The 27,236-nt window shown below is 53.0% G+C and overlaps 1 protein-coding gene across 1 annotated transcript in view; it reads right to left on the bottom strand.

Annotated features, from left to right (window-relative positions):
* ITGB3 (integrin subunit beta 3) overlaps nt 1–25,523 on the bottom strand; it is a 42,087-nt gene extending 16,564 nt beyond the window's left edge. Inside the window, exons 1-4 of the mRNA XM_050934932.1 lie at nt 25,316–25,523; nt 14,778–14,860; nt 7,434–7,626; nt 3,795–4,047 (exon numbers count right to left, since the gene is read on the bottom strand). Of these exons, the coding sequence (XP_050790889.1) occupies nt 3,795–4,047; nt 7,434–7,626; nt 14,778–14,860; nt 25,316–25,379 (593 nt within the window). The 5' untranslated portion in view covers nt 25,380–25,523. The remainder of the gene's footprint in view (nt 1–3,794; nt 4,048–7,433; nt 7,627–14,777; nt 14,861–25,315) is intronic.
* Nucleotides 25,524–27,236: the final 1,713 nt, after the last annotated feature.

Here is a 27,236-nt window from a genome sequence, read left to right as displayed (position 1 = left end):
CAAGGTGGTGGAGCAAACTCCTGCAGGTTCTCGGTACCAAACCTAATTGTGCTGCGCTCTGAGTGTAAGGCGCACTCCGCAAACACAGAGCACGTGTGATATATTTAATCTACACAGAAAAATCCCCCTCGATACAGGAAAGGAGAAAGAGCCATCGACTGACAGATGCCAGTCACATGGCTCAATGCATCTCCGGAAGGTGCTCAGATACCACGGTGATGGACACGGGTATAAGAACCTGAAGAGTGGTTTGAGCGTTGGCCTGCTAAACCCCAGGGTTGTGAGCTCAATCCTTGAGGGGGCCATTTAGGGATCTGGGGCAAAAATCTGTCTAGGGATTAGTCCTGCTTTGAGCAGGGGGTTGGACTAGGTGACCTCCTGAGGTCCTTCCAACCCTGATATTCTATGATTCTGAGAGAACAGCAACAGCTGAGCTCTTCTGAGAATCAGGCCTCCTTTGTGGGTGGATAGTGCTTGAAAAGCTGGGCCTGGGCACTTTGGAAAAGTTGGCACATACCATCTGCAAATTTGGCATAAACTCCCCATTGAGTGCATGCAGCTCCCTTTGGGAGATCGAAAGCACCAGGCTCACCATGGCATCACACAATGCCAGAAACATGTGCCTATCCCCGTACATTTGTAAACACCCATCGGCCATAACATTTAATAATCATAAATCACTGCAGAGTTTGTGACACTAAAACGTCATCTTCTTTTTAAATCTTCTGTCATTTAAAAAAGAAAATGAGATAAACCTCCCCTCCTCCCCCAATGTATTTTTCCTGTAAGAAATCAGAGAAACACTGAATTTCTTATACTGAAGTTACATAACTCTAATAAATAACGGCCCTTTACTCTTTTTTAGCTAGACTGAATCAGATCCAAAGTCTCTCTAGCCCAGAATCTTTCCACCGCGGCCACTGCCAGATACTTCAGAGGAGGGGGTCAGAACTGTACAGTAACAGATGTGGGATAATCTGCTCCCTACATTAGGTCTCATCTTGGGCCCTAACACAGATTGGCTTCAGTCTTGAAGCACGAGATCCAATATCCCTTCCAAAACGTTGGTGGTTGTTAATTAACACAACTCTGGATCCTCTTGCTACCCATATGAATATCCAGTCGCTTCTTCAGTCTTGTTAGTTCTTGGCCTCCACAACTTCCTGAGGCAGTGAGTTCCACAGTTGAATAACACAGAAGGTGAAAATGTCCTTTTACCCATCTTAAATTTCTCCTCTTCTCATTTTGTTGACTGTCCCCTTGTTCTTGTGTGAATTATATTGTGGTCTCTCTTACTTAGCAGCTCAGCTGCTGTCACTTCTTGAGTCAGCTCCCGGTATGCTACTTAAGACTAAGCCAAGAACAGCCTCTACTCTCGTGGGCTTTAGAGCCGGCTCTTCCAAGAAGTCATCATTTAAAAGTGTCCAAAAACTGCTATTCCAAACTTTATCCTGTTGCGCTGCTTGACCAGTAATAATAATACCTGGCTCTTTTCTAGTACTTTTCATCAGTAGAGGGCCAAGTATTTTACAAAGGAGCTCAGTATTATCACTACCTTTTTAGAGATGGGGAAACTGGGGCACAGGGCGGGGAAGGCCACCTGGCAGGGCCCAAAATAGAGCCCTGGCTTCCTGGGTGTCCGTGCAGTACTCCATCCACTAGGGCACTCATCAACACTTCAATAATCCTCCGAGGTCGGCAGTGTGGAAGAGCGGATGGAGCACTGGCTCAGGAGTCAGGACTCTTGGATTCTGTTCCTAGAGCTGTTAGTGACTCACTGTGTGGGTTTGTGTAGTGCCCTGCACAAAAAAGCCCCATCTTGGCTGCAATCTCTAGATGTTACTAGACGAAAACAATACATCTCTGCAGATACTGTTCTACACAGCGGCAATAATGCAGCTTACTCCTGTAAGGGTGCTTGACAATCTAGAGGTGAAAAATGATATTGAAGTGTTTTATCCTCTTTTTGCAGATGGGGACATGAGGGCCAGACAGATGTAGCCTTTTGCCCACGTGTCATAAACAGATAGCTAAGGGTTAATGTCTCTTTCACCTGAAGCACCTGACCAGAGGACCAATCAGGAAACCGAATTTTTTCAACTTTGGGTGGAGGGATTTGAGTGTCTTTGTTTTTGTTTTCTGGCTGCCTGCTTTCTCTGAGCTTTGGAGATGTAGTTCTACTTTCTAATTTTCTGTTTCTAAGTGTAAGGACAAAGAGATCAGATAGTAAGTTATATGGTTTCTTTCCTTTGGTATTTGCATAAATATAAGTGCTGGAGTGCTTTAATTTGTATTCTTGAGCTTTGGAGAAGTAGTTCTACTTTCTAATTTTCTGTTTCTAAGTGTAAGGACAAAGAGATCAGATAGTAAGTTATATGGTTTCTTTCCTTTGGTATTTGCATAAATATAAGTGCTGGAGTGCTTTAATTTGTATTCTTGAGCTTTGGAGAAGTAGTTCTACTTTCTAATTTTCTGTTTCTAAGTGTAAGGACAAAGAGATCAGATAGTAAGTTATATGGTTTCTTTCCTTTGGTATTTGCATAAATATAAGTGCTGGAGTGCTTTAATTTGTATTCTTTTTGAATAAGGCTGTTTATTCAATATTTTTTTAAGCAATTGACCCTGTGTTGTATCATCTAATACAGAAAGAACATTTGTATGTATTTTTTTTTTTTTTTATATAAAGCTTTCTTTTAAGACCTGTTGGAGTTTTTCTTTACTTCAGGAAAATTAAGTCTGTATTCACCAGGGAATTGGTGGGAGAAAGAAGTCAAGGGGAGATCTGTGTGTTGGATTTGCTAGCCTGACTTTGCATTCCCTCTGGGGGAATAGGAAAGTACTTTTTGCTTCCAGGACTGGAAACAGAGAGGGGGAGTCACTCTGTGTAGTTTCACAGAGCTTATGTCTGTGTATCTCTCCAGGAGCATCTGGAGGGGGGAAGGGAAAAAGGATTATTTCCCTTTGTTATGAGACTCAAGGGATTTGGGTCTTGGGGTCCCAGGGAAGGTTTTTTTCAGGGGGACCAGAGTGCCCCAAAACACTCTAATTTTTTGGGTGGTGGCAGCAGGTACCAGGTCCAAGCTGGTAACTAAGCTTGGAGGTTTTCATACTAACCCCCATATTTTGGACGCTAAGGTCCAAATCTGGGACTAAGGTTATTACACCACGGTCCTACAGCAGGGGAGCAGCAGAAGTCAGGAGCCCAGCAGTGCGTATGGCTGAGTTTTCGGATCAGTGGCAGAACCAAATAGAAAGGAAAAAGGGTTTCAGTGAACCGAAAATGTTGATAAAATTTCAGTTCAGCTTGAACGAAAAGTTTTGTTTTGTTTGTGTGGGTTTTTTTTTTTAAATAAAATTAAAATAAAATTCTAAACAAAAAGTGAAAACCTTTAGATTTTTTTCAGAATTCACCCCCCCCACTGAAATAACTTGCTGAATTTGCCACAAAGTCCTGAAGTATTTCAGTCGACCCCAATCTGTGTTTTTTGTTGAAATTTTTGTTGCCCCAAAAGCTTTGCCCGGCGTTTCCCAGGAGCCCTTGCTCCTTCTCTCTAACTACTAGATGCAATGGACCAGATCCTCAGCAGGTGTGAAACAGCGAAGATCCCTTGATTTATACCAGCTGAGGATCTGGTGGAATGTCTCCCACTGACATCCTTGTGCCATAAAGCCAATTGGCTTTGTGCACCTACGACCTCAATACCCCTTGGAAGTCAATGCAAAGACTCCCACTGATTCCAGGGAGGGTTAGCTCAAGCCACCACTGTTGCTGCATCCTCTGGGTTGGGACTTACTCGTAGCATGGGTTGTCGATGGCTTCTTGCGGGGAGATGTACATGTACGGCGAGATGGGCTTGTCCACAAAGGCCCCGAAGCCAATCCGCAGGTTGCTGGTCAGCTTGCGCATCTCAGTGGCTAGCTTGGTGCCCAGGCTCTGGATGTTGTGGAGATCGTCCTTCATGGAATTGGACAGATCCATCAGGTAGTAGATGTCTACTGGATAGTCCTCCACCTGCCGCACTTGGACAGAGAAGATCTGGGAGTCATCTGAAAGGGAACATGGCAGTGGGGTTAGGAGCAGGTGTTGGAGATCTCCCCTGAATCCCAGTGGGATGGAAGGAGGTTGAATTGACTGGGGTGACCCAGCTCACAGACCCAGATGGAAGCTAAGTGTTTGTCTCATTGGACAGGAGTCTTCTGCCCCATGGAGGTTCTCAGCCTGCTGTGGTGAGACAAACACGGGTAAACACAAATGGGGGTAAAACTGCAGGGCACAGTGCTTGGGATCAAACAGGAATGAATTCTTTGGGAAGTCCCATGGCCTGTGTTATACAGGAAGCCAGGCTAGATTGTCATAATCCCGTCTCATAATCTAAGCTATATGCTGGTTTTATCCCATATGGGCAAAAGTGCAAGGAGCTTGCTTGCCTGGTCTAGGGCTCCCACAGAGATAATGCGAGAGTGTCCTCAGCTAGGCCTGAGCCTTGCAATCGATCTCGAATAATTTGACCCTTGGGTGCTAACATCTACTATGGGCCTGAGCAGAGATTGCACTGAGGACGAAAAGCATGTGCCTCTAACAGCGGTGGCAGTTTCTGTCAGGCACGCGATTCTGCATCTGAATGCAAAACGTGTGTCCTCCATGCGGCAGGACTGGCGCGCAGGGTGTGTGCGAAGTCACGCTGTGCAGAGGATGCCGTTTGGTTTGGGGGCCAGACGGAACCATCTCCTGGGGACAGACGGTTGTGGGGCATGCATTGCATGGGCAGACAGCACACTGCTGGCTTATATCAGCTCATAGCCTCTAGGGCCGAGCTGTGACTCACTCAGATCCTCACTGCCCCAGATAAAGAGCATTAGCCGCTGAATCATTCCAGGGGTACAGGCAGAATGAAGACACAGCCTCTCTGACTCTGATGGAAAATTTGATGGGGAACTTTCCTTCCAGGAGGCATTCAGAAACCCCCAGGATGAGAGAAAGAACAAACCACACATGACAGATGTTAGTCATGTCACTTAGCCCGTGACTGCGAAGCACCCAGGTGACTGTGGCGAGATATGAACCTGCACAGAACAGATGCAGCCTTTTGCCTTCCTGAGACCTAAAGAGACCCTGACTGGACCTCTGCCAGCACTCAGTTCTTGACGGGCTCCTTCCAGCCGTTCAGAACCAGAATCCTGGGCCATGAGTGAGCAGATGGGTTCGTTTTTCCCCTTGGAAGGAAAGGAGACACCATGTGATGTGCCGATGATTTTCAGGCTGGCAGGAGCGGGTCCCGCAGCTCTGTGCCAGGCTGCAGCACGTACCACTTATCTACAGCAATGGCTCCTTAGCTCCGATCTCCTTCCTTATGGGGCTAGCACTGAGTCGAGCCTTTCGCCCTCAGCTCTGCGCCCCAGGTCACCAGGCTGTAGACTCTCCTCGTCCCAAAGAAATATTCCTTCTCTCCCACCCTCGTGCACTTCCTGGCTTGGTAAAAGACACCCAGAATGCATCGCTCAGTGGCTCCATGGGTGGGCTACCAGAGGTCCATAAGGTGTTTCCCAAGCATCTTCTCCTGCAAAGTGGTGGGATGGGAGGGGTGCCAGGGCTTTAGGAGGTTCAGGGTTAATTATAACATGGATGAAATCATTCACATTCAAGGACTCAACTCTTTCCAAATACTCGGCCCAAGCCACCTATGGCTTGTTCACCTGTCTCCTCCCTGCTAGGGTTGCCAATTTTGGTTGGTGGTATTCCTGGAGGTTTCATCAAATGACATACCATATATACCCGGTCATTAGCCCGCTCGTTTATAAGCTGACTCCCCCTCCCCCGACAGTTAGGTAAAAATAGCAAAAACTGTATGACCCTTTCATAAGCTGACCCTATATTTCAGGGGTTGGCTCCTGGCCCTTCCTCTAGCGGACCTGGACGTTTTGTTTACCTGGAGAGTTCACAAGCCTGGAGCTCCTCAGCTCCCAGTGGCCGCGGTTTGCTGTTCCTAGCCAACACCACTTACCACAGCTCCCATTGGCTCTGAACGGCGAACTGCGACCACAGGGAGCTGAGAGGGTCCATGCCTGCAGACGTTCCAGTTAAACAAAACGACAATGTATTACATATTCAATTCAATGATTCCACAGAGTTTAAAATAATCAAATTTTGGTGTAGACCCGTTTATAAGCTGACCCCCGCTCTTTGATGCATCACTGTTACCAAAATTTTCGGCTTATGAACGAGTATATAGGGTAATCTTTAATTAAAGATTAATCTTTAATTCCTGGAGCCTCCCGGACAATCCTGGAAGGTTGGCAACCATACTCCCTGCAGATTTTGGTGGAGAGGGTGTAGCTTGCCAGCTCCCAAAGAAATAGGATGGGAGACTACCAGGCCCCACAACAAGCAACACGCACAGACCTCATAGACTCGGCTGCAGTCCAGGGTAAGCAAACCTTTAATGAGGGAGGGACCACGGCCTGGTGCACAGGACACGGCCCGATGAGTCAGAAGACCTGGGCTGTCGTCCCAGTTCTTCCGCTGACCTGTCGTGTGACCCTGGGCAAGTCCCTTCATGCCTGTTTCCCAGGCTGTCTCTGATGCTGTGTATTATGCCCCGAGCCCAGCTAAGGTCTGTGTGGTGTACGAGTTGGTTTTGACGGCATTTCACCAGGGCTGCAATGAGCATAGTGTGTGTATGTGAGATACAGACCCAGTGTGTATGAAATACAAACACAGTTCTACGTTACCCGGCTCTCCATCACAGCAGACGAGGGGTAACATCTTCCTAAGCACCCCACTGAATTAGGAGCCTACGTCCCATTTTCAAACCCGACTTTCAGTTCAATTGACCTGGGTGAGTCACGTCCCTGCTTTGTGCCTCAGTTTCCCCCTCTGTTAAATGGGGATTATGATACTGACCTCCTTTGTCAAGTGCTTTGAGAGCTAACGATGAAAAGTGCCATACAGGTGCTAGGCATTATTATGATGATGTCAGTTAGACTTAAGCTCCCAAGCACCTAAGTGGCTTTCGAAATTGGGACTTCGGCACCTAGGTCACTGAAGTGCTTTTGAAAATTTGATCCTGTAAACTAGTCTGGCATCAAATCACAGGTAGTGTCACCAGGCCTTAACAGCTCACCTGGCCTACAGCATATCACCTGGCCTGCAGGGTTAATCCATTAATTAACACTGGGTTCCTGTAACAAAGACACAACCTTCCTGATTGTAAAGCTACAGGACTGGATGTTGCTCTCTGTACACAACCTACACCCACTTGTGTGCTGCTCTGGCCTTCTCCAGCAGTGGCTGGGCCATGTAAGGAGACTGACGAAGCTATTACAAGCCAACAGCACTGACTCTTTTAGCTCAGGCAGTGGTGGTTCATGGTTTGAGAGCCAGAGGTTTCAGGTTCAATCCCCTCAACCCCAACAGGGTTTTTTTTGGCTCCTACCTGGTCGCAGGTGCAGTTTAATTTTCTGAGGGCTCATTTGGGTGGCGACAGTCTGTCCAGAGCCGGTGTTACTGAGCGGCTTGTCCTCTAGGATTTCCATGCTGCTGACCGGGTACTCTATGAAATCCCGCGTGCAGCCATTTTGGAGGAGGTTCGTTTTCAGGTCACAGCGAGGGGTTCCCTGCCTCAAGTCCTGTGAGCAAGAAGGCAGAGATAGAAAAAAAGTCCTGATGCCGCTGCCTGGGATTAGGCCAGCAAGAGGGGCAGCGGAGCAGGGGCTGTCGGGAGCAGGGCTGTGGCTCTGAAACCCCTTAGCACAGCGCCCGGGACGAGCCCGGGCTGGATGGCCGGCAGGATTCAATACAGGGGCCTCCCCTCATTGACGACGGCAGGAGAAGAGGTGGGGAGCCAGTGACAGGCTGGGAGCCTTGGCAATACATAGACCCAGAGGTAACGAACTCAGGCTCAACCAGGCCTGCCTGGGCCACTATGGCCATCTCTCTGGCCTTCCCATCTCTCGCCCTCCAGCCTGTCCAAAATGCCACTCGGCCTGCCTCTCCCCGCTTAGCTCCATTTTAAATGTTTCCCCCTCTCTTCCAGGGGGCTCTTTTATAAACCTGGCACTTCGTGAGTGTAACTATGGCCCTGGCCGGCCCCACAGCCGACAACAGCCTGCACCATGTTGGGGGCACAGGGAGCTGCTCCTTTAGCTCTGGTGGGAAAGGCCAGTGCTTTTGATGCAGAAGAGTCCCAGCTTCAAGCCCCACAGCTGCCCATGGGGCATGTAGGCGTGGAACCCTCCGGCATCTGTGGGCTTGGGATAATAACATGTTTCCTGAGTGGGTTTGACTCCACTTTGCCTCTTAGGAATCACCAGCGCAGACCCACCCTCCATCTAACCCAGATCCCGTCTCTCTTAGTGGGCACCACCACCAGCTGCTTCTGAGGGAGGCAGTTACGGGCTAACCCACCCTTAGGGAAATTTGTTCCTGATCCCCAGTCATTTGAAGGCCTGGAGCAGGATGGTTTAAAACCATTGTCACACCAGGGCTAAGACGGAAAGAGCCAGGAGCGCTGCTGGCGCGGACCTTTCTCCGCAGCGTCTTTGCAAACAGCAGTTAGGTTTGCCGGTAGTGGGTGAGACGCAGCCCAGGCGCTGGCAGAAAGTGGGGACGGAGCAGCCAAATGGTGTTGACCTTCCCAGGCCCCGACTTCCCTGAGTCATGGGGGCAAAGCCTGGAGGTCTGCCTAAGGGAGGGTTTCCAAAGCTGCAGGGTAGTACTGCTGGAAATTCACCCCGAACAAGAAGCCAGCCGGTTGTGGGATGGCCTGTCATGTTGACAAGATTAATTCCTGGATGAGGAAACCACAGACTTATCTGCCAACTCCAGCCTACCGCAGGCTGCAGGGGAACAGAGCACCAAAAAAGGAGCGAAAGAACTGAAAACAGCCAGAGCTGAAACAGCCAGAGCAGCTGAAGGAGATGCTGTTCCTCCACTCCACCCCACAGGGACCAGAAACCTAAATGGCAAAGTCACTGTGTATCTCTGACCCCTTGGGCATTTCTGAGAAACCTGTGTAGCCCCTTCCCCCCGGGCCAGTTGTTAGATGGTTCAATGGAGATATGCCTATCTCATAGAACTGGAAGGGACCTTGAAAGGTCATCAAGTCCAGCCCCCTGCCTTCACTAGCAGGACCAAGTACTGATTTTGCCCCAGATCCTTAAATGGCCCCCTCAAGGACTGAACTCACCACCCTGGGTTTAGCAGGCCAGTGCTCAAACCACTGAGCTATCCCTCCCCCCCCTCTGCCGAGGGCTGGCGCTGCCAGCTTCCCTGATGCGCTGTCTCTGGGGCAAGGGGGTTTCTCAGGTAGGCAAATATTGCAACAATTGAACTCCTGATCTCTGCTGTCCACGACCTGGCTAGAGACAAAGGCCAAGATTTTTAAATGACATTAGCACCTACACACGATCAGGGCTCTGTTGTGCTATGTGTGGTATAACTCTAGAACACGGGCTCATCTACACGTGGAAATTAATCCAGAATAAGGGATGTGTGTGGGTGGGTGACTTTAGAGCAGATTAACTATTCCTGATTAATGCCAGATGTGGACGCTCTTATTCCAAATTTACTTAGTCTGCGGCTAGGTCTACACTGGGTGGAGTTCTGGAGTCGACAGCAGAGCGACCAAGGATCGATTTTATCGCGTCTACACTAGACGCAATAAATTGATCCCTGATAGATCGATCACTACCCACCAATCTGGCGGGTAGTGTAGACATATCCTGCTTCCTGGAGTTAATCCAGAATAGCTATTCTAGAATAACTCTGCATTGAATAAAGCCTATGAACCAATCCCAGCCACAAAGAATTTATGGTCTAACCAGGCAAAGGCTGGGAGACAGCAAGAGAGAAGTGACTGGCACCAGGTCACACAGCAGGTCTGTAGAGAGCCAGGAATAAAACCCAGGTCTCCCAAGTCCCAGTGCAGCACCTCTACCCACTAGGCTGCACTGCCCCTCTTTTCAAAAGAAGACGTGAGCACTCACCTGCTGAAAATCAGAGCCTCTCTGATCACCACGATGCCCACAGGCATTCCGTTATTCCCTCTGCTTGTATATTACATCCCTCCCCCCGAGCCCTTTGCTTTGTCTGGTTAGACTGTTAGTCGCTTTATGAACACAGAGCATCAGACCAACGTATGCAAACAGTGTCTGTTCCTGTATCGTGCCCTCCCACCTCCCTGTGGGTTTATTCACCTGCTCTGCGTTGGCTAAGCCCCAGAGGGAGAACTCTCTGGGGCAGCTGCTTTTGTGTGATTTGTCTGGCCTGTGCCTAGTGCAAAGGAGCTATGATCCGTAGGGCTTCCTGAAACAGAGATCAGTCACGATCCTCACAGCATCACTCTAACGCCACGGTGTGTCCCTCTCGCTGCTTCACAGTCACGTCTCTGCTAAGAATCTCCTCCAGCCTCCCTCTGCCTGGCTTCTTGTTACTCATTTAAAGAAACACAGACATGTGTCCTCCTAAATCCAAAGTCTCTAGTCCATCTGCATCTGCACTACGTGGGCCTGATTCAGCCCAGGGGATTTTCGAATGCCGAAGCCAAACCTTCCCAGAGCTTGAGGTGGGGAGAGTCAGCTTGTTACGAAGACAGATTCCAGCTGTGAATTGGGATCTGAAAGGGCCCAGGAGAAGGGACTATTTTTTGTTCAGATCAAATGAGTGGAAGGATACAAATGGTGTTGTGAGCAGGACTCTGCTGCTGCGCTATCTGCCTCGCTTCCCCCCCAGCAGGGCCGATAGCCTCGAAATGCAGCAGCAGCAGCGAGTTCCCTCCTTTGCAGGTTTCCATTTCTCAGCTCCTTGCTTGGGCTTCCTGCTGTCAGTCACTGGCCAGATGGCATCCTGCTCTGCTCCATGTTAGCTACTACGTGGCCAGCCATGCCGGATGACCGGGGCTGCTGGGCCTTGATAACTTGTTGCCTGGCAGTGGGCTAGGACTCCTGGGTTCTATTCCTGGCTTTGCCACCGACTTGCTGCGTGACCACAGGCAAGTCACCCGGCCCCTCCCCGTGCCTCAGTTTCCTCATCTGCAGAACAGGGATAGCATTTACCTACTTTACTGGGTGGCTGAGAAGCCAAGTCACTAACTTTGTACAGTGTTTTTGGGGTGGCCGCCCTCACGGCTGCCGGACCGGGGTCCCCAAGGGCTCAACACCAGAGCTGCTACCTCTTGAGCAAAGGTTGCCTGACTGGGCCTGTCCCAGCCTCAGCTCCTCTGCAGATCGGGGATGGAGTGGGAGAGGTAACACTCACTCCCTGGGATGGATCCTTGCTAAAGGTGTCTTGGTCCCATGCTGTGTTCCGCATCCTAGGCTGTCAAAACCAGAGCGTGCCACTGGCTGGGGGATATTCTGCAGTGATGCAGTGCTGGGCTCTGCCATGCTATGGATATTTAATAACACTGCTGGACAGACAACCCATGCTGGGTTTTTGTATGGAGTTCACAGGGAATCACTCAGCACCTGTCGGGATCAGAAGTTTTAGACACGTTGCTTGAGAGGGGGTGCTCTTCCCCTGAGACTGAAAGTTAATGCCAAGCAGCCTCCAACATCCGCCCTCCACAGGACTCAAAAGAACCATCAGCTGGTAATTAGCTTTGGCTGCTAATGACCAGGGTTGGTTTTAGACTTGTAGACTTTAAGGTCACCTAGTCTGACCCCGTACACCAGGGGTAGGCAACCTATGGCATGGGTGCTGAAGGCGGCACGCGAGCTGATTTTCAGTGGCACTCACACTGCCCGGGTCCTGGCCACTGGGCCGGGGGGCTCTGCATTTTAATTTAGTTTTAAATGAATCTTCTTAAACATTTTAAAAACCTTATTTACTTTACATACAACAATAGTTTAGTTACATATTATAGAAACACCTTCTAAAAAGGTTAAAATGTATGACTGGCACACGAAACCTTAAATTAGAGTGAATAAATGAAGACTTGGCACACCACTTCCAAAAGGTTGCCGACCCCTGTCGTACACATTACAGGCCACAGAACCTCACCCACCCACTCCTGTAAGAGACCACTAACCTCCGGCAGTTACCGAAACTCTCACATCATGATTTAAAGACTTTGAGTTACAAAGAATCTACTGTTTACTCTAGTTTAAACCTGTCAGTGACCCATGTCCCAGAAGGCGGCGAACTTCCCCCGCCCCCAGGATCTCTGCCGATCAGACCCAGGGGAAAATTCCTTCCCAATCCCAAGCATGGTGATCAGCTGGAATCTGAACACATAGGCAAGATCCCCCAGGCAGACACCTGGAAAGAATTCTCTGTAATAACTCGGAGCCCTCCCCATCCAGTGTCCTGTCACCCGGCCATTGGAGAGATTTGCTGCTAGTAGTCACGGGTTTGAACCGGCAAGCTAACAAGGGAGAAATCAACATGCCACTGATGGGCCTCTGGGCTACCAAGCCCTCCCATCCCTTAGTCCTAATAACAAGCAGGAGCCTCTGTAGGTCCGGCTGCCAGCCAACAGCTTGGGCACTTTGCTAATGCTCGTGACTAAATTGGGGACCTGGTGCCAGGGGAAAGCAGCTTAATCCAGGCAAGCTGGGCTGCACAGGTCACACTGTTCCGTAGCTGCATAGCCATGGTGACTGGCTGGGACGTCACTGCCTTCCGTAGTGCTAACTGAAAGCCACATGTTCCTACAGGCAGGGCCCCGATTTGGGAGCCAGGAGGCTGAAGTGCTAATCTCAGCTCTGCTATTGGGTTCACATGGGCGTATTACTTCCTCTCTCTTTGCTTCAGTTTCCCCAATGAAGATAATGATTCAGAGCCACCTTCAGGGATGTCTAGGGTAAAGATACTAAGGGCAATGATTTATTATTCATCCACCCACGGATGATGTTCAGATCCCCATGAAAATAGCATCCACTGCCGAGATCTCTGGGATAACAACAATGGATCGTTTCCTCAGCCGTAGCAAATACTTAATGTCTCAGATGCACCCTCCGTCCCTTATAACGCAATGGTGTATGGTGAGGGAGGTTTCCTCCTGCCTCCTGTCAGAGACTTCCCTGAAGCATGAGGATTGGGTCCCCTGGATCGCCACATGCAAAAGTTATGAATGGCCATCAAAATCAGCCAGCCCCAGTCTGCAGCTCCCTGACCTCCAGCAGCAGATGCCCCAGGCTGGACAGGATGCAATGGAAAGCTGCGTTTCCTTCGATTGTTTCCTCACATTCCGCGCCCTGGTTTTCGGCTGGGTCTCACGGAGGGCCAAGACTGCCCGGAAGGAGGGAAGGAGGCAACATGCAAAATTCTAAATTTCTGCTACTAAAATTCTGCAACAACCAGACGCTGCCTCTGCCCTTAAGCAGGCAGCCGCAGGGCTTGGCTCTGCAAACGCTGCTCAGGCAGAGGCTCGCATACTCCCGCTGCATGCAACGGGGTTCCCAGCCAGGCCTGAGTAAGTGTGACTGGGCACCCGTGTTTAGAATGGAAGCAGCTGGAATGCAAGGAATTGAGGCAGGAACAAATGAAGGTGCTGTCCCTTTAAATAAAGTGCCACGAAGAGCCGGGCTGTGTGTGCGTGGGGGGAAATCTCATTTGCTAAATTAAAACAATGTGGCCCAGATGTGGGCAGCCGCACAGTGGAGTGGGCTTTGCGGAGCCGCTCCGGGGCCCGGCTGCTGACAGTCAGACGTCTCTTTCCCTAATTGTCACGTCGCTGTAAACACGGCCCTTGGCGGGTGCGGGGAATATTTCCTTGTTTGGAAATTCTGGCTGGATCCGGGGAAAGAACTCGCAGCCCCCGCTGCACGTCAGCCCGCCCCCGCGGCCTGGGAACAGGGGCGGGGAGGGGAAGGCTTGTGCCGGAGTCTGTTCGAAAAGCCCCATTTCCCCAGAGAGAGCCGGCGCAGTCCTGCCTGGAGGTTTGGCTGTCACACGCCGGAGAGAAAACTCGGGGCAGTGACAGCAAGTGTCTCTGTGTGTTGAGAACAGACCAGCCTTAGTTATCAGATGGGGACAACTAACAATGGCTCCCTTTCCTAGACTGACACACCCACCCACCCCTTAGGGTCACCCCTCTCCCCCCAAATACACGCACAGACACTCCAGCACACACAGGCTTTGAGACAAATCCTGTCGCATGCATTTCAACACCCCCCACCCCCGCAGGACCTGGTCGATGCATAAAACCAGCCTGACCAAGCTGCGGACGCTCAGGGCTGTGAAAAATTTCTTGGCTTAACCTCCTGTGGAGATGCAGCTAGATCAACCATCTAAAGACAGCGCCTGGATTAACCACACGGGTGGAAAAACCCCTTTGATAAACCCCAGCCCCCGAGCCCTCCCCCGGCCCCAAGTTTCAGAGCCTGGGCTCCGGCCCAAACTGCAACATCTACGCTGTCATTTTTAGCCCAGCGGCCTGAGCCCCGCAAGCCCAAGGCAATTGACCCAGGCTCTGAGACTTGGCACCATGGGCCTGAGACATACCCAAACATTCGGAGATTGGTGTAAACCCCCAAGCGCGAGGTTTAAGATCCCCACCGACGTTTTTATCTGCACTCATTGCTCCTCGTCGGGTAACGTCAGCAGGTCAGCCACCAGCAGCTCCCATTGGGACGCTCCTGGGCACACGTTTAAACGCACCCAGTACCCAGGGGGCCACGATCTCGTTACAAACGATGGTTGAGTTTACACCCTGGACCCAGCTAAAGGGCTGAATTCATTTACCATTAAGAGCGGGGCTACAGGCAGCAGCAGATATGCAAGGAAACACCGGGCAAACGGATGACCCAGACAGGCTGGCTGCATGTTGTCCCCTTACCTCCTTGGAGCACCATGCGCACAGCGGGCTCACGGCCAGACACTGCCTGCAGGAATTCACCCCGCGAGTGGTACAGATGTTCCCTGAAAGAGAGAGACAGACACCGATTAACACCTGCCCTGGCCCGGCCTGAAGCAAAGAGGCTCCTTCCATATGCAAAGCGAGGTCTCATTGCTCTTTGCTGGTCAGGAAGGCCGGCTGGTGCCCAGCTCTCCTAGCACAAGGAAATGACAAATCTCTGAAATTCATTGTTCATGGCCCTGATGTGCTAGGTGCTGTACGGACAGTCCCTGCCCCAGAGGGCTTCCAGTCTAAATAGACAGAGGGAAGGAGGGGACGCAGAACCACATAGAGGGGAAGCGACTTGCCCAGTGCCAGTCTAGTATTGTCCTCCCTTGGCCACATTGCCTCTGTCTTCCATGCCACCCTGCCATGCTCTGATTACGGAGGAGGCCATTTGCCTCTGTGGACGCCCACACAGCAGGATGATCACACTGACTCTCTCCGATTGCCATGCCACGGGCCCCCAGTAAGAATGAGAAGCTGCCAAGGAGTTTAGGGCCTGATTTTCAGAAGGGAGCACCTGCCATTCCCAGTGGCTTCAGTTTGGTGAATCTCACCCACCCTGGCCCCCAGGCCATCCGCCGCACACAGGCCAACCCGAGAGGGGCACTGGCTGGTGGGAGACCTTGGGTTTGGAGGAACAGCCCAGCAAATGCAAAAGAAGGTCCCACTCCTCTGCACTTGGGAAGGTTTGTGCCACCTCTGGTCCTGCCTTCCACGGTGCACGGGTCCCCTCCGAGAAGTCTGTGGAAAGCAGGCCGGGGCAGCACACAAAAATGTCACAGGGGAACAGAGCAGGAAGACCAGAGAAGAGCGAGCGAACCGAGCTGGGCCGGCTCTGCGGAGAACTGAAGGGATGGAGGCAAAGCAAGTGCACCAAGGACGTGAGTTGAGGGGCAAACTTCTACCCACTGAAGGATCTCTGGGGTTCAGGGTAATCCTGGACCAAGGAGATTGGTGACACCAAAGGAGGCGAGGGGCTGTGTCCTGCAGCGGGCAGGAGGAGGCTTTGGAGAGAGCTGTGAGCTGATGGGGGGGCTGCCCAAACAGCAGGTGGGAGAGGATCAGGCGCTGTATCTACACGCTAGCGGGTGTAAAGCGGCCTCACGACGGTGAAGTCAATGGAACTCTGCTGACAGAACTCAGCTGGGATTCTGGGCTGTTATTTACCCACACACGTGCGGCAAGAGGAAGAGAAACAGAAAGACGATGACGCCAGGTCTCACTAACTTGAGAGAAGGGATAGAAACCAGCGAACATGAGAAGTCAGGCTTCCCTGCCCTCCTCCCTCCCCCAATCCCTGCTCACTCGACCCCAAAACTGAGTGCCGGCTCGAATTGCAAGCAGAACTGCCTCCTTCCCAGCTGAGCAGGGGGCCTGGCTATGTCCCAAGGAGTTTAATCCTAAGGGGAACGCGCTGCACATAGCTTCAGGGATTCCTTCCCCGCTCTCAGCTGCTTTCTGTGCAGCTGGGAGCAGGAATTCCTGAGCGCGTGCAATATACAGAACAATGCACAACGCCTTCTCCGAAGCCAATCCTGGGAACCTAGGAGTGGCCACAGCAGCTTCAAATGCTGGCACCTCTAGTCCACACTGCAGAAAAAGGTGTGTCCGTCACTTGGCTTCAATTAGCAGCGTGGACACAGCGACCCGGGCTAGCAGTGCAAGTTACAGCCGCTAGGAGAGCGTGCGGTTGAAGTCATGCTGCTAACCCAAGTTCGAAGTTGTGTCTTCACTGCTAGTTGAACCCGAGTTAGCTAATCCAGCTTGCGAACACTCCTTTTTTTGCAGTGTAGACGCACCTTCCGTGACCAGAATAGAAGGAAGACAAATCCACCAGGGGCCCCCCAGTGTTGTTTGTCTAGTGGGGACATCAAAGTTTTGAGAGAGCTTTTCTCCCCTGCTCAGCCAGAGACTTGGCTTGCTCTGGCATAGCCGAATCCTTGACAACCCCCAGTACAGACAGGCCGAACCGCCACCGGTTGCCATTTGAACAGGCATGTCCCGGCCCACTTTCAAGCCTTCCGAGCCCTCCATTCACCAGGAAACCTGCCCACTGCTGACAACAGGGTGCTGCTGAATGGCTCAGCAGGGGAGCTCCAAGCATAGACAGGCCTAAGCCATACGCATCACCATGCAGGAGCCAGAGTAGAGCCTTGTGTTGAGCTGGAGGCTGCTCGGCCCTGTCTACACTAGGGAGACTTTGCAACCATCTTGAGGGGGATTTGGCTATCCGAGCGTTAGCCATGCTGGGAGTTCCTGCAGGGACCGGCTGTCACCAGCTGTTCGGGCGCTGCCGATCAGAGCTGATTGCATCAGGGTTAGAGGACATGGGGCTTAAAATGCTGGCCACAGCCTCTGTAAGTGGAGCCGGATACACGTTAGCAGTGGTAGGGAACTTTTGCAAAATTCCCCTGGGTTGGCAGGACCCTGCCGCTGAGGCCTTTCGGCATCAGCCCAGTGGCCAACAACGGTTGTCAGCAGCGGGAACGTTTGCTAGCGCAGACAAAGCCAGTGCATGTAATAAAACTCACTGCTCCGGAGCACCCCTTGCAACACTGGGGGGGGGGGGGGGAAAACGCAGCAGCTTTGCCTCAGTTTCCCCTGGGTCTTCCAAAACTCCATCAGGCCTCCAGTGCCTTCCTAGCTGCTTTGAGGAATTATTAGCCCTCCGGCTAAGCCACATTTAGTCCCACCCTTTCCAGCGTATCAGTGTCTCCAGGCCCTACGTAGGTGTAGCTGGGAATGACACTTCCATAGTTAGGTCGTTGTCAACTGCCTTACAACTCTGTAGCATGGGCCTGACCTCAGACCTGCCAATTCTTCTTCCTCCCCTGTATCAGGGCCCCCCCCATTTCTTCTTCCCCCAGACTGCAAGAGTTCCCTCCAGCCCTCTCATGAGGGTCTAAAGAGTCCTCTTAGCTTAGCTTCAGGGTCCTCAGGCTCCTGAGGACTCCTTCCCCAGACCGGGGCCATCAGAGATCTAACTGCCCGTCCCTTCCCTTAGCACCATCTACTAGACTCCTCATACGGTCATACCCATACCCTGCTCCAGAGCCTTTAAAAATCCCAGTAAACCGCTTTTCCCATACTCTGAGTATCTTCAGTTACCTTTAAGTATCTAAATTCTTCCTGTCGACTCTGCCTTTCCTGGGAACACACCCTGCATTCCCATATCAGCTGATCAGCTGTTTCTTTAACCGGACCTGCCTTTCACAACCCATTGTTGTGTGGCCTCAATAAAGATCAAGGATTATTCAACCCACAGTAACTGGTCTTGCAAATGGGAGAACTTCACGGAGCCATGCCCAGCTTTGAGTCGTGCATTTGCCTTGATCTGGGGCTTTCTTTATAGCCTCTTCTTACCCTCCTTGGCCAATAATTCTTGTCATTCCTTTTGAAACTAACCTTTAAATCCCTGATTACTCAAGGGAATCTTTAGAGCAATTTCTCCATACACACACACACATACGTGTGTGCTTTTTCTCCACTCCTTGATTCACTCCCCCTCCCAGTTCAGTTGTTTTCCTTTTAAGGCCCACATCCTGCGGAGGTGTGGTGGGGCCTGGCTAATTGGACAGAGCTGGCTAGCCCCAGGCCTCAAAGGAGCAGGCTGCCAGTCACAGGGTGCTGGGTGATGTTGCTGGCCTGCAATTAGGGTGACCAGACAGCGAGTGTGAAAAATCGGGACGGGGGGGGGTGAGTAATAGGATCCTATATAAGAAAAAGACCCCAAAATAGAGACTGTCCCTATAAAATAGGGACATCTGGTCACCCTACCAGCAATACACAGGTGGTCAGACTAATCCGGTGGTCCTTTCTGGCCCTACACTCTATGGTTCTCCAGTGTCAATGCATCTTTCTGCATCTCAGTTTCCCCATAGAAACATGGGGGGGGAGGGATAGCTCAGTAGTTTGAGCATTGGCCTGCTAAACCCAGGGTTGTGAGTTCAATCCTTGAGGGAGCAATTTGGGGATTGATCTTGCTTTGAGCAGGGGGTTGGTCTAGATGATCTCTTGAGGTCCCTTCCAATCCTAATGATCTAACTGCACCATCTGCACTAGGATGCTGAGCATTTGTGTAACTGGTGTGTGTAAAGTGTGGGGGGATCCTTTGTGCAAATGACTGATAGCTAAATAGCACCTCTCTGCCTAGTGAAAGGTGTAATGCTGGTGCTCTGTGGATCAGCACAGATGATGGGGGGCAGGACAGCACACTCTGAGCAGTGGGTTACACATGCACATGCTTTCCTGGAAAAGAGACTCCCATCACCAGAGTCCTTGCCCCTGCAGATGGACTGGTCCCTCTGATTGGGGGAGGGATCGCTCAGTGATTTGACCATTGGCCTGCTAAACCCAGGGTTGTGAGTTCAATCCTTGAGGGGGCCATTTAGGGATCTGGGGCACATGGTAACCCACTCTACATGGTTTGTGAGTTCTCTCCCAGCAGAGCTGTGCATTTGTACTGCACTTAGCACAACCAGGCCTGAGGGGGCTGACAAAGCTGCTAATATAATACAAACAATACTAACTGGTGGGACTGGCCGCAGGAGGGGATGCTGCATGTAAATGGGTCCTGTCGTGGGGAGGAAGGGAGGCAGCTGGCTCGGGGGCTGAGGGAGACCCAGTGACTGAGGCCCCATGGTGAGTCAGCTGGGTTTAACTCACCAAGGCTCCTGCTCCAGCCTCATCGCTTACCCCACTGCAGGGGATGTTGATGGGACAGAGGCTAGACTGAGAGGCGCCTGTTGCAAAACAGGACAGCCTGGCTCTGTGCGCTGCAGCTTGCAGGGGTGGAAGTATCAGCTAAGGGGATGGGAGGAGGGGAAGGCAGAAAAATGAAAGCAGAGCAGGAAGAGGAACTGGTGAAGCGATAACGGCTGGTAGGAAGTTGCTTAAACAGCGATTGGGGTGCCCAGTTCTTTGCCCTTGCCTCTGAGCAATCAGAGCGGGAAGGAACACCCTTCCTGGGCTTGCTTGTTAAATGGCCAGAGGGACGTACGCACAGCTTTTGGCCCTTGCTGGGACAGGGCATAATGGGCCTGCCCTTAGCCAGCACGGGGCACGCGGCTGGGCTCCCTGGTCCATCCTAAGCAGCAGCTCACGTCAGTCATTTGCACAGGGCAGGGGCGCTGTAGGCAGGCTGATGCATACTGTGAAACTCAGCCCCCAGCACTCTTCAAGGACCATATTTTCCAAAGACTGGTGGATGCTGGGGGCAGTTTAATGGAAATGGGGCTGATCCCCCCCCCACCATCTCCTACCAGGAGAGCCACTGTCACCCATGTACAGTGAGTGTCTGATTCTGCAGCATGGGGCACTCACTCCACACAGGTGTCAGTGCCCAGCCCAGGGGTGGGGAAAAGGGGCATCAACGCTGAGCTTTGCCCACGTAATCTCCAGTTTTCATACAGCACTTTTCACCCATAGATCTCAAAGTGCTTCACAACCATTATCCCTATTATAGGGATGGGGAAACTGAGGCACAGGGAGCTGAAGTAACTCACCTAACATCACCAGGCCTAGAACCTGGTTTTCTCAAGTCCCAGAGCAACACTCCTTCCATAAGACCACCAAAAGACCCTTATTAAAGAAGATAAATCTCTACTGGCCACCCAAATTACACACATCACTAAGTGCCCGTCTATACTGAGGGCATTCCTACCAGCGTAGCTACAATGACAGTACAGTCAGCCCCCTGCTGTATAGATGGTTATCACCCGTCCTTTTGGCTCTCCTGCCCCCAACGGTGTCAGATCTTGCCAGCCCTGCCAAGAGCCTGCCAAGCTGCAGTCCGGGCCCTAGGGACTGGATTTTTTTTGTTCCTCACAGCTGGAAGACAGCCACAGAAGGGCTCAGCGAGCCGCTTAGCGCTAGGGAAACCTCAAGAGACGCATTAGCCTGGCAGCCCACGGAAGAGGCACAAAGGCCATTATGGGGATTCAGGATTAAGCACTGGGTCTTGCAAACCACTGGAGCTCCTGCTACACACATAAAACACAGAGGGTCTCTTTGAAAGCTAAGGGGGCTCAGGCTCTAGGGGTGGGCAGTGTCCAGCCCCCCTCAGAACAAAACCTGCAAGGCAGCTCTTGGGTCTGTGACTCCACACGGCATCCTGCAGGTTCGAACCAGCGCCGCTGCAGTCTCGCTGCTGGAGGGGGAGGGTGCTCAGGCAGTCTCCCTGACCCCTCTGCGGCCCTATCCTTTCCTCCAGTCCTCACTACTATCTTCCTACAAACCACAACCACCCGCTGACTCATGGGCTGCGGTCGCCGCAGTGCAGCACTGGGCCCTTGGGCTCAGTTCTCCTTCAGCGGCAGATCTGCAGGGCTTGCTTCCTATCAGATAGGTTTTCTCCCCTCTGTGTTCGGGGCCTGTTGACGGGGGTGGTCATTAGTCTCAACCCTGGGCTATCTGGGGCTCCTCCCTTGTCCCACACAGCTGTGTTAGGGACAGGGCCCTCCGAGGACTGGGTTGAAATGGGTGCTTAGGCTGGCTCTGCCACCGACTTCCTGTGTGACCTTGGGCAAGTCACTTAGGCCGAGTGTGGCAGCACCCATCATGGATGTGGACCTGAGCTAGATGCCATCTGTTGGCCACAAAGCACTAAATACGCTGGGCTACAGAACACAGGGACCCATGACTCCCCATCTCCATGTTGCAGCCACGCTGCGCAGCCGGGACCTGGCATGGGAAGGTGTCCTCTGGAAGGGTCCTGCGCTAGGAACTCTGTTCATCAGAGGCTAAGCTGGTCGTGCCAGCACTTGGAGCCAAGAGCTCAGCTGTAGCTAAACTCTGAGGCTAGGCTGTCCTCTCCAGCCCTCCTGAAATCCCCTGTCTCTCCCGCGCCCTCAGGAAAGTCAAGCACCAGTGATGATGAATGCCAGCTCAGCTGCTTTCCAACCTGTGCTACCACTTAGCCCCCGTCTGCTCCGTTATTGTCCCGGCCACTTCCTTTTGATTCACTGCAGTAACACGAAGAGTCAGGGGGGTTTTCAGGGCTGGCTACAGGCAGATGGTGAGGGAGAAGCAGACCCAGCAATGCTGGTCACAAAGGAATTGCGCAGAGCTTACCCTGCGAGAGCCTGTCTCTGTCTACGGAGCGCCGAGTCTCCTTCCCCGGTGCTGGTGTAACTGGCAGACAGTGGGGTGAAAATGGCGCCAGTGGGATCTGAATCAGGGCCCTGGTGCTGTCTCCTTTAGGGCGGGGATGGTCAAAGAAGCCAGAGGGGGATAGGTGCCCAAATCCCATTGACATTCAGTGAGACTCAGGCATCTAACTCCTTTAGGCTCCTGTGACCATCCTGGATTTCACACGATTCCAAGCACCTCTCGGAGGCCTCGAGCCATGTCCCCTGTCCCGTGCAGACCTCCAGTCTGCCTGGCTGGACGGGGATGGGGCTCTGCTCATGAATTGGTTCACGGCGCAGTCAGCGCTCTGGCTGCCCGCTGGCAAACACAGCGGGCTGTATCCATTGTCCGGTCCCTTGTGTCCTCACTTACCACCCGGGGAAAGTGGGAGTAAAACTCTCTCGCTGAAGGGAGCGGAGAATTCAGATCTGGCAGCTTTTTTATCCCTGAGGCAGACTGGCCAGCCAACGTCCCAGGCATGGGAATCAGCATTGCACGCCAGCGTCTGTTCCCTGCCCGAGAACCTGAGTTGGAGGGGGGCTAAATTAGATGGGATGCCAGCGGGAGAGAAAGAGGCATATCCCCAGACTGCTTCCTGGTTCTGCTGGCAGCAGCCACTGTTGCCCGAGGGTACAATACAGGTCATGCTGAGCTGGGAGGCTCCTGTGTGCACCCATGCCTGATGAACCATGTTAATGGCAGAGCAAAGTCTGAGTGGTTTGAGATATTAACAGACCTCCGGAGAGGAGACTGAACATGCGCTTTCCCTGACCGCATTACCAGCCTAGTGCCCCAGCGCTGAGACAAGACTCTGCTGCAAGGAATACAAAGAGGGGGGTGGGGGAAACACAGACAGCCCCCATCCTTCTTTCTGGACCTCTAGCTCCCAGCCTGTGCTGCCCAGTTTCCCCACATGTGGTCTCCCCAAAGTCCTGGCCCAGCCCAATCCACACAGGAGATAGAGCCTGTCGCAGAGTGCGCAATCCGCAAAGGATAACTCCCTCGATCATCATGATGCTCTGCAGCCGTGCACCTCGTGTCGACATCCACCCCAGTGCCACGCGGGTGGCAAACGCTGCCAGTTGGCTCTCTGGGGGCTGGGACCCTCTCTCTGTGCTGTTTGTACAGCACTTACCACAACACACGGAGAAAATAAAAGGGATAATTCCGATTTCCCCAGCCCAGCAGCTGCCGTGTCCCTCAGCGCAGCTCGCTCGATGGGACACAAAACCTTGTTGAAAAACCCAGGCAGCCAATGCATCAGAAAGCACAACCTGTGTCCCCCATCTAGACTTACCCCCAGGCTGCGAGCGGCTGTGGATTCGCTGACACCAAGGAGGTTTTATTACAGCCAAATAATCAATGTGCAAGAGTTTTCGCACTGTAAACTCCTCAGTAGAGACAAGGCCTGAGTAGTAAACCCTCTGTCTGGGAGCTGCCCCCACCCAGTTTACCTCAGGGTAAAACCAAAGTGCAGCCAGCGGCCAGCACCTGGGTGGTTGTTATCCCATGGGAAAAACACACCTATTGTGTCAGCCAGTGTGGGCAGAAGTCAGAGGTGATGTGTCTGGTGCGGGTCTCCCTGACTCATACCCATTCACCACAGCTGGTGTGCAATACACAGCCAGAGGGCTGCAAAGGGGCAGGATGCATCACCATAGCCCTGTTCTCGGAGTCTGGCCCAGTGTATGCTCAGTCTTCCCCTGGCCCAGGACTGCTGGACAGGACCTCACGGTGGGTAAGTCAGCAGCAAGACACTCTGGCAGGCCTGGGCAGGACCTCAGGGGAGCAGCAGGAAGGGCTGTGAGATGGGGCGTGGGAATGGCTGAGGAGAGACCCGGCTGAGTCCTCCACACACAGCTTTGCAGCTCAGGGATTTGGGATCCAGCTCTCATGTGACGTTAGTTTCTTTCACAGGAAAAACCCCAAACTTGGCATAGCTCTCAGCCGTCTCTGCAGGATGTGCCCTGGGCACTTCCTAGTATGTTTCTTTCCTGGGTAGAGGTGGGGAATCTTCCTGCTAGACAGAGACACACCCCCAAACATACAAACCCATGCCCAGACAGCAAGCCCATCACAGGGCAAGGTCACAGCCACATGCACGCCGATGGTGCCATTGCACAGCACCACACACCAAACACACACACCAAGGGTGCAGTCACACACCACCACACTAACACCAACAGTGCAACCACACACTTCCACAGGACACCTGGGGTGCAGTCACACACCGCCAGATGCCTATCCACATTAACACAAATGGTGCAACCAGAAATCACCAGGACAGCCAAGAGCGGGTTCGAGCCCTGTTGAAAATTTTTTTTCGGGCCCTCCAGCAAGGGTGGACCGGCTAAACAGGGCCGACGAAGCCGGGGAAGCCAGGTCCCCTTCTGGACTGCCGGGCCCCGGTAATTTGTACCGGCTTCCCTCCACCCGTCAGCCCTGTACATCACCAACCACACACACCAAACACACATACACACAAACAGTGCAACCACACATCACCAACCACACACTTTCACACACACAGAGGGTGCAGTCACATACCACCACACACCAACCCACACTAACACAAATGGCACAACCACACATCACCAACCACTTTCACACACACCAAGAGTGCAGTCTCACACACACACACACACACATTCACACACAGACCCTGGAGTTCAGGGGCCAGGGCAAGTTAGTCCCCCACACACCACTTCAGTGTTTTATCTCAGGTAGTTTAAACCAGCCCCAGCAAAGGGCCCCCAGGTACTCCAGCACTGCCAACTCCAACCCTTCAAAACTCAAACGCTTGGCTTTAAAATCACGAGATGTTCAAAACCATCAATTCGGGGGTTCTTTGGGTTTCTCTTCCACCTGGGGGGGTGAGGGGGGCTTTAGGGGCCATCTTTCCCAGCCATCCCCTGCAGCTGCGAGGCTTTTCAAAGCGACTCTCGTGCAATCCCTGGAGTCCAGGGGCTTGAAGGAAAGCCCCAAGGCTAGCGCAAGCCGTTGCAACACCTCGCAGCTGCTCGGGGCAGGACAATCTCCTGCAGCCCAGGGGCCGTGCAAACAGCTGGGGCATTCACCCGAGCCATGGCCAGCTGGGATCTGGAGAGCTCCCCTAACGCCCCAGCCTGCGGGGTAGCTAAACGTCCTCCCCCCACATCAGGAGATAGAAACACAGAGCCGGGCACCTGCCCCTCCCCGCTCACACACCCCCTCCGGCCACAGCGGGATGGAGAAATCGCTGCAGCGCTGCAAACAACAGAGTTTGCAACCTTCCCCTCCGGAGAAATCCCGCTCACCGGCCCCGGGGTAACCCAGCGCGCCCCCCAGGCGGCGTGAGAACCTACCCTGGAGTCCCGCCGCGCACAGCGCCAGCACGAGGGTCCGCAGAGCCAGGCGGAGCCCCTGCATCTTCTCCGAGGCTGGCCCGCAGGGGTGGGGAGGCGGCGAGCGCTGGAGCCCGGGCTGAGGCTGCCGGAGCTTTTGAGCCGCCTAGGGGATGAATCATGAGGCTGAGGGCATGAGAGCCGCGGATGTGCTGAGCCAGAGCCCGGGCTGCCTTTGAGTCAGCGACTGCCCCCGCCCGTCTGCCTGCAGCCCAGCGCTCCTGCCTCTCCCCCCGTCTCCTCCCAGGGCCTTATAAACCCGTGACCCGGCCTGCAGCCACTCGGGGGCCAGAGCCGCTTCATACCTCGCCTGTATGTTCTGCCTCTGCTCTGCTAGAGGTGCAGCCTGGGGCCAAGCCCTGCGAGTCACCCCCAAACTCGGGGGGAGGTTAGATCCGGATGCAAAACACCCAACAGCCCGGTTCTCCTCTGGCTGACACTGGTGTAAACAGGGCTGATGAGAAGGGGGTGGAAGCTGGTACAAATTACCAGGGCCCGGTGTTCTGGAAAGGGGCCCGGGGCCCGGCTTCGTCGGCCCTGTTTAGCTGGTCTGCCCTTGTTGGGGGGCCTGAACATTTTTTTTCACCAGGGCCCGAACCCGCTCTCGGCAGCCACGGTGTAAATCAGGAGTAACTCCGCTGCAGTTACTGGCGTGATGCTGGGGGAATCCGACTCGGGGTCTGAACAGACAGCAGCTCGGCAGCAGGGGTTGAGTTTGGGCTGTCCCAAAGGCGGAGGAACTTGAGATCTGGTTCAGAACTTTGGGCCTGATTCGCCTCCTAGCTGCACCAGTTTTACCTCCTTGACCAAAGTGGAGTCACTGCAGATTTACACTGGTGTGAGAGAGGCGTTGTCTCAGACCCAGCTCGACTGTGGCGAAGTATCCAAACTTTGGGGGGCTTGTCCGATCGGGGGAAATCTCTGATCCTTTTGGATCTGCCCAGACCCTGGAGTCCCACCCATCCTCAGTGCATGGTTGGAAGGGGCCGGAAGCCACAAGGAAATGAACCTCCAGTACTAAGATTGGAAGCGCTCCAGGACAGGGACTGAAAACCCCTGCACAGCCCCAGAGGGCCCTGCCACTCCCCCAGCAGCTCCCTGGCATTGGCAGGTTTAGCCTTCCCTTGGAAGGATGCAGTCTGGGGCCAGTGGCAGGGCCAGTGGGTCTCTGCTGGGGAGCAGCCCCTGTGCGCGTGGCCCCAGGACATGCTCCATGACTCAGAGTCTGTAAATCAAAGCTGGATCTCTTTCCAAGAGACGCAGCCTAGCTCAGTCAGCGCTGCTGGGCTGCGTGCAGGAGTCACTGGGCGAGGTGCTCCGGCCTGTGCTGTGCAGCAAGTGAGACTGGATGAGCCAAGCGATGAATCCGTATACGACTTTGCTGTCCCACCCCAGCCCCGTCTGTCTATACCGCACCTAGCACAGCGGGGCCCCAATCCGTGCTCGAAGTTGCTAGATGCGACCTTAACAATAACACGAGGCAGTGGCTGAAATAGAAGGACACGTCTGTTTTCCTCTGCCTCCAGCCCTTCCCCTTTCCAAGCTGGAGTGAGGATGAGCTGTTGGTAGATATGCCTCATGCCAACTCAGCACACGAGTGGCCGGAAAATCAGAGATCTAAGCCCTGCAGCCACCTGCTTTCCACAGCCCTCGGAGTGATTTAACACCCGCTCTTTGGCAAAGGAGCCCAAATCACCCCTGCAGCTGGGCAAACTGACTGTCTGTGTCTTTATCAGCATCATTTATATTACAGCAGCGGCTACAGGCCAGTCAGGACCAGGGCCCTGTTGTGCTGGGGACTGTATACAGACACACACACACACACACACACACACACACGTGCTGGGTTCTGTACACACACACACACGTGTGCTGGGTTCTG

Source organism: Gopherus flavomarginatus, chromosome 25 (genome assembly GCF_025201925.1).
Source record: "Gopherus flavomarginatus isolate rGopFla2 chromosome 25, rGopFla2.mat.asm, whole genome shotgun sequence".
Taxonomy (NCBI): domain Eukaryota; kingdom Metazoa; phylum Chordata; order Testudines; family Testudinidae; genus Gopherus; species Gopherus flavomarginatus.
Note: the sequence above shows the minus strand (reverse complement) of the source record. Positions and strands in the feature narration are given on the sequence as shown.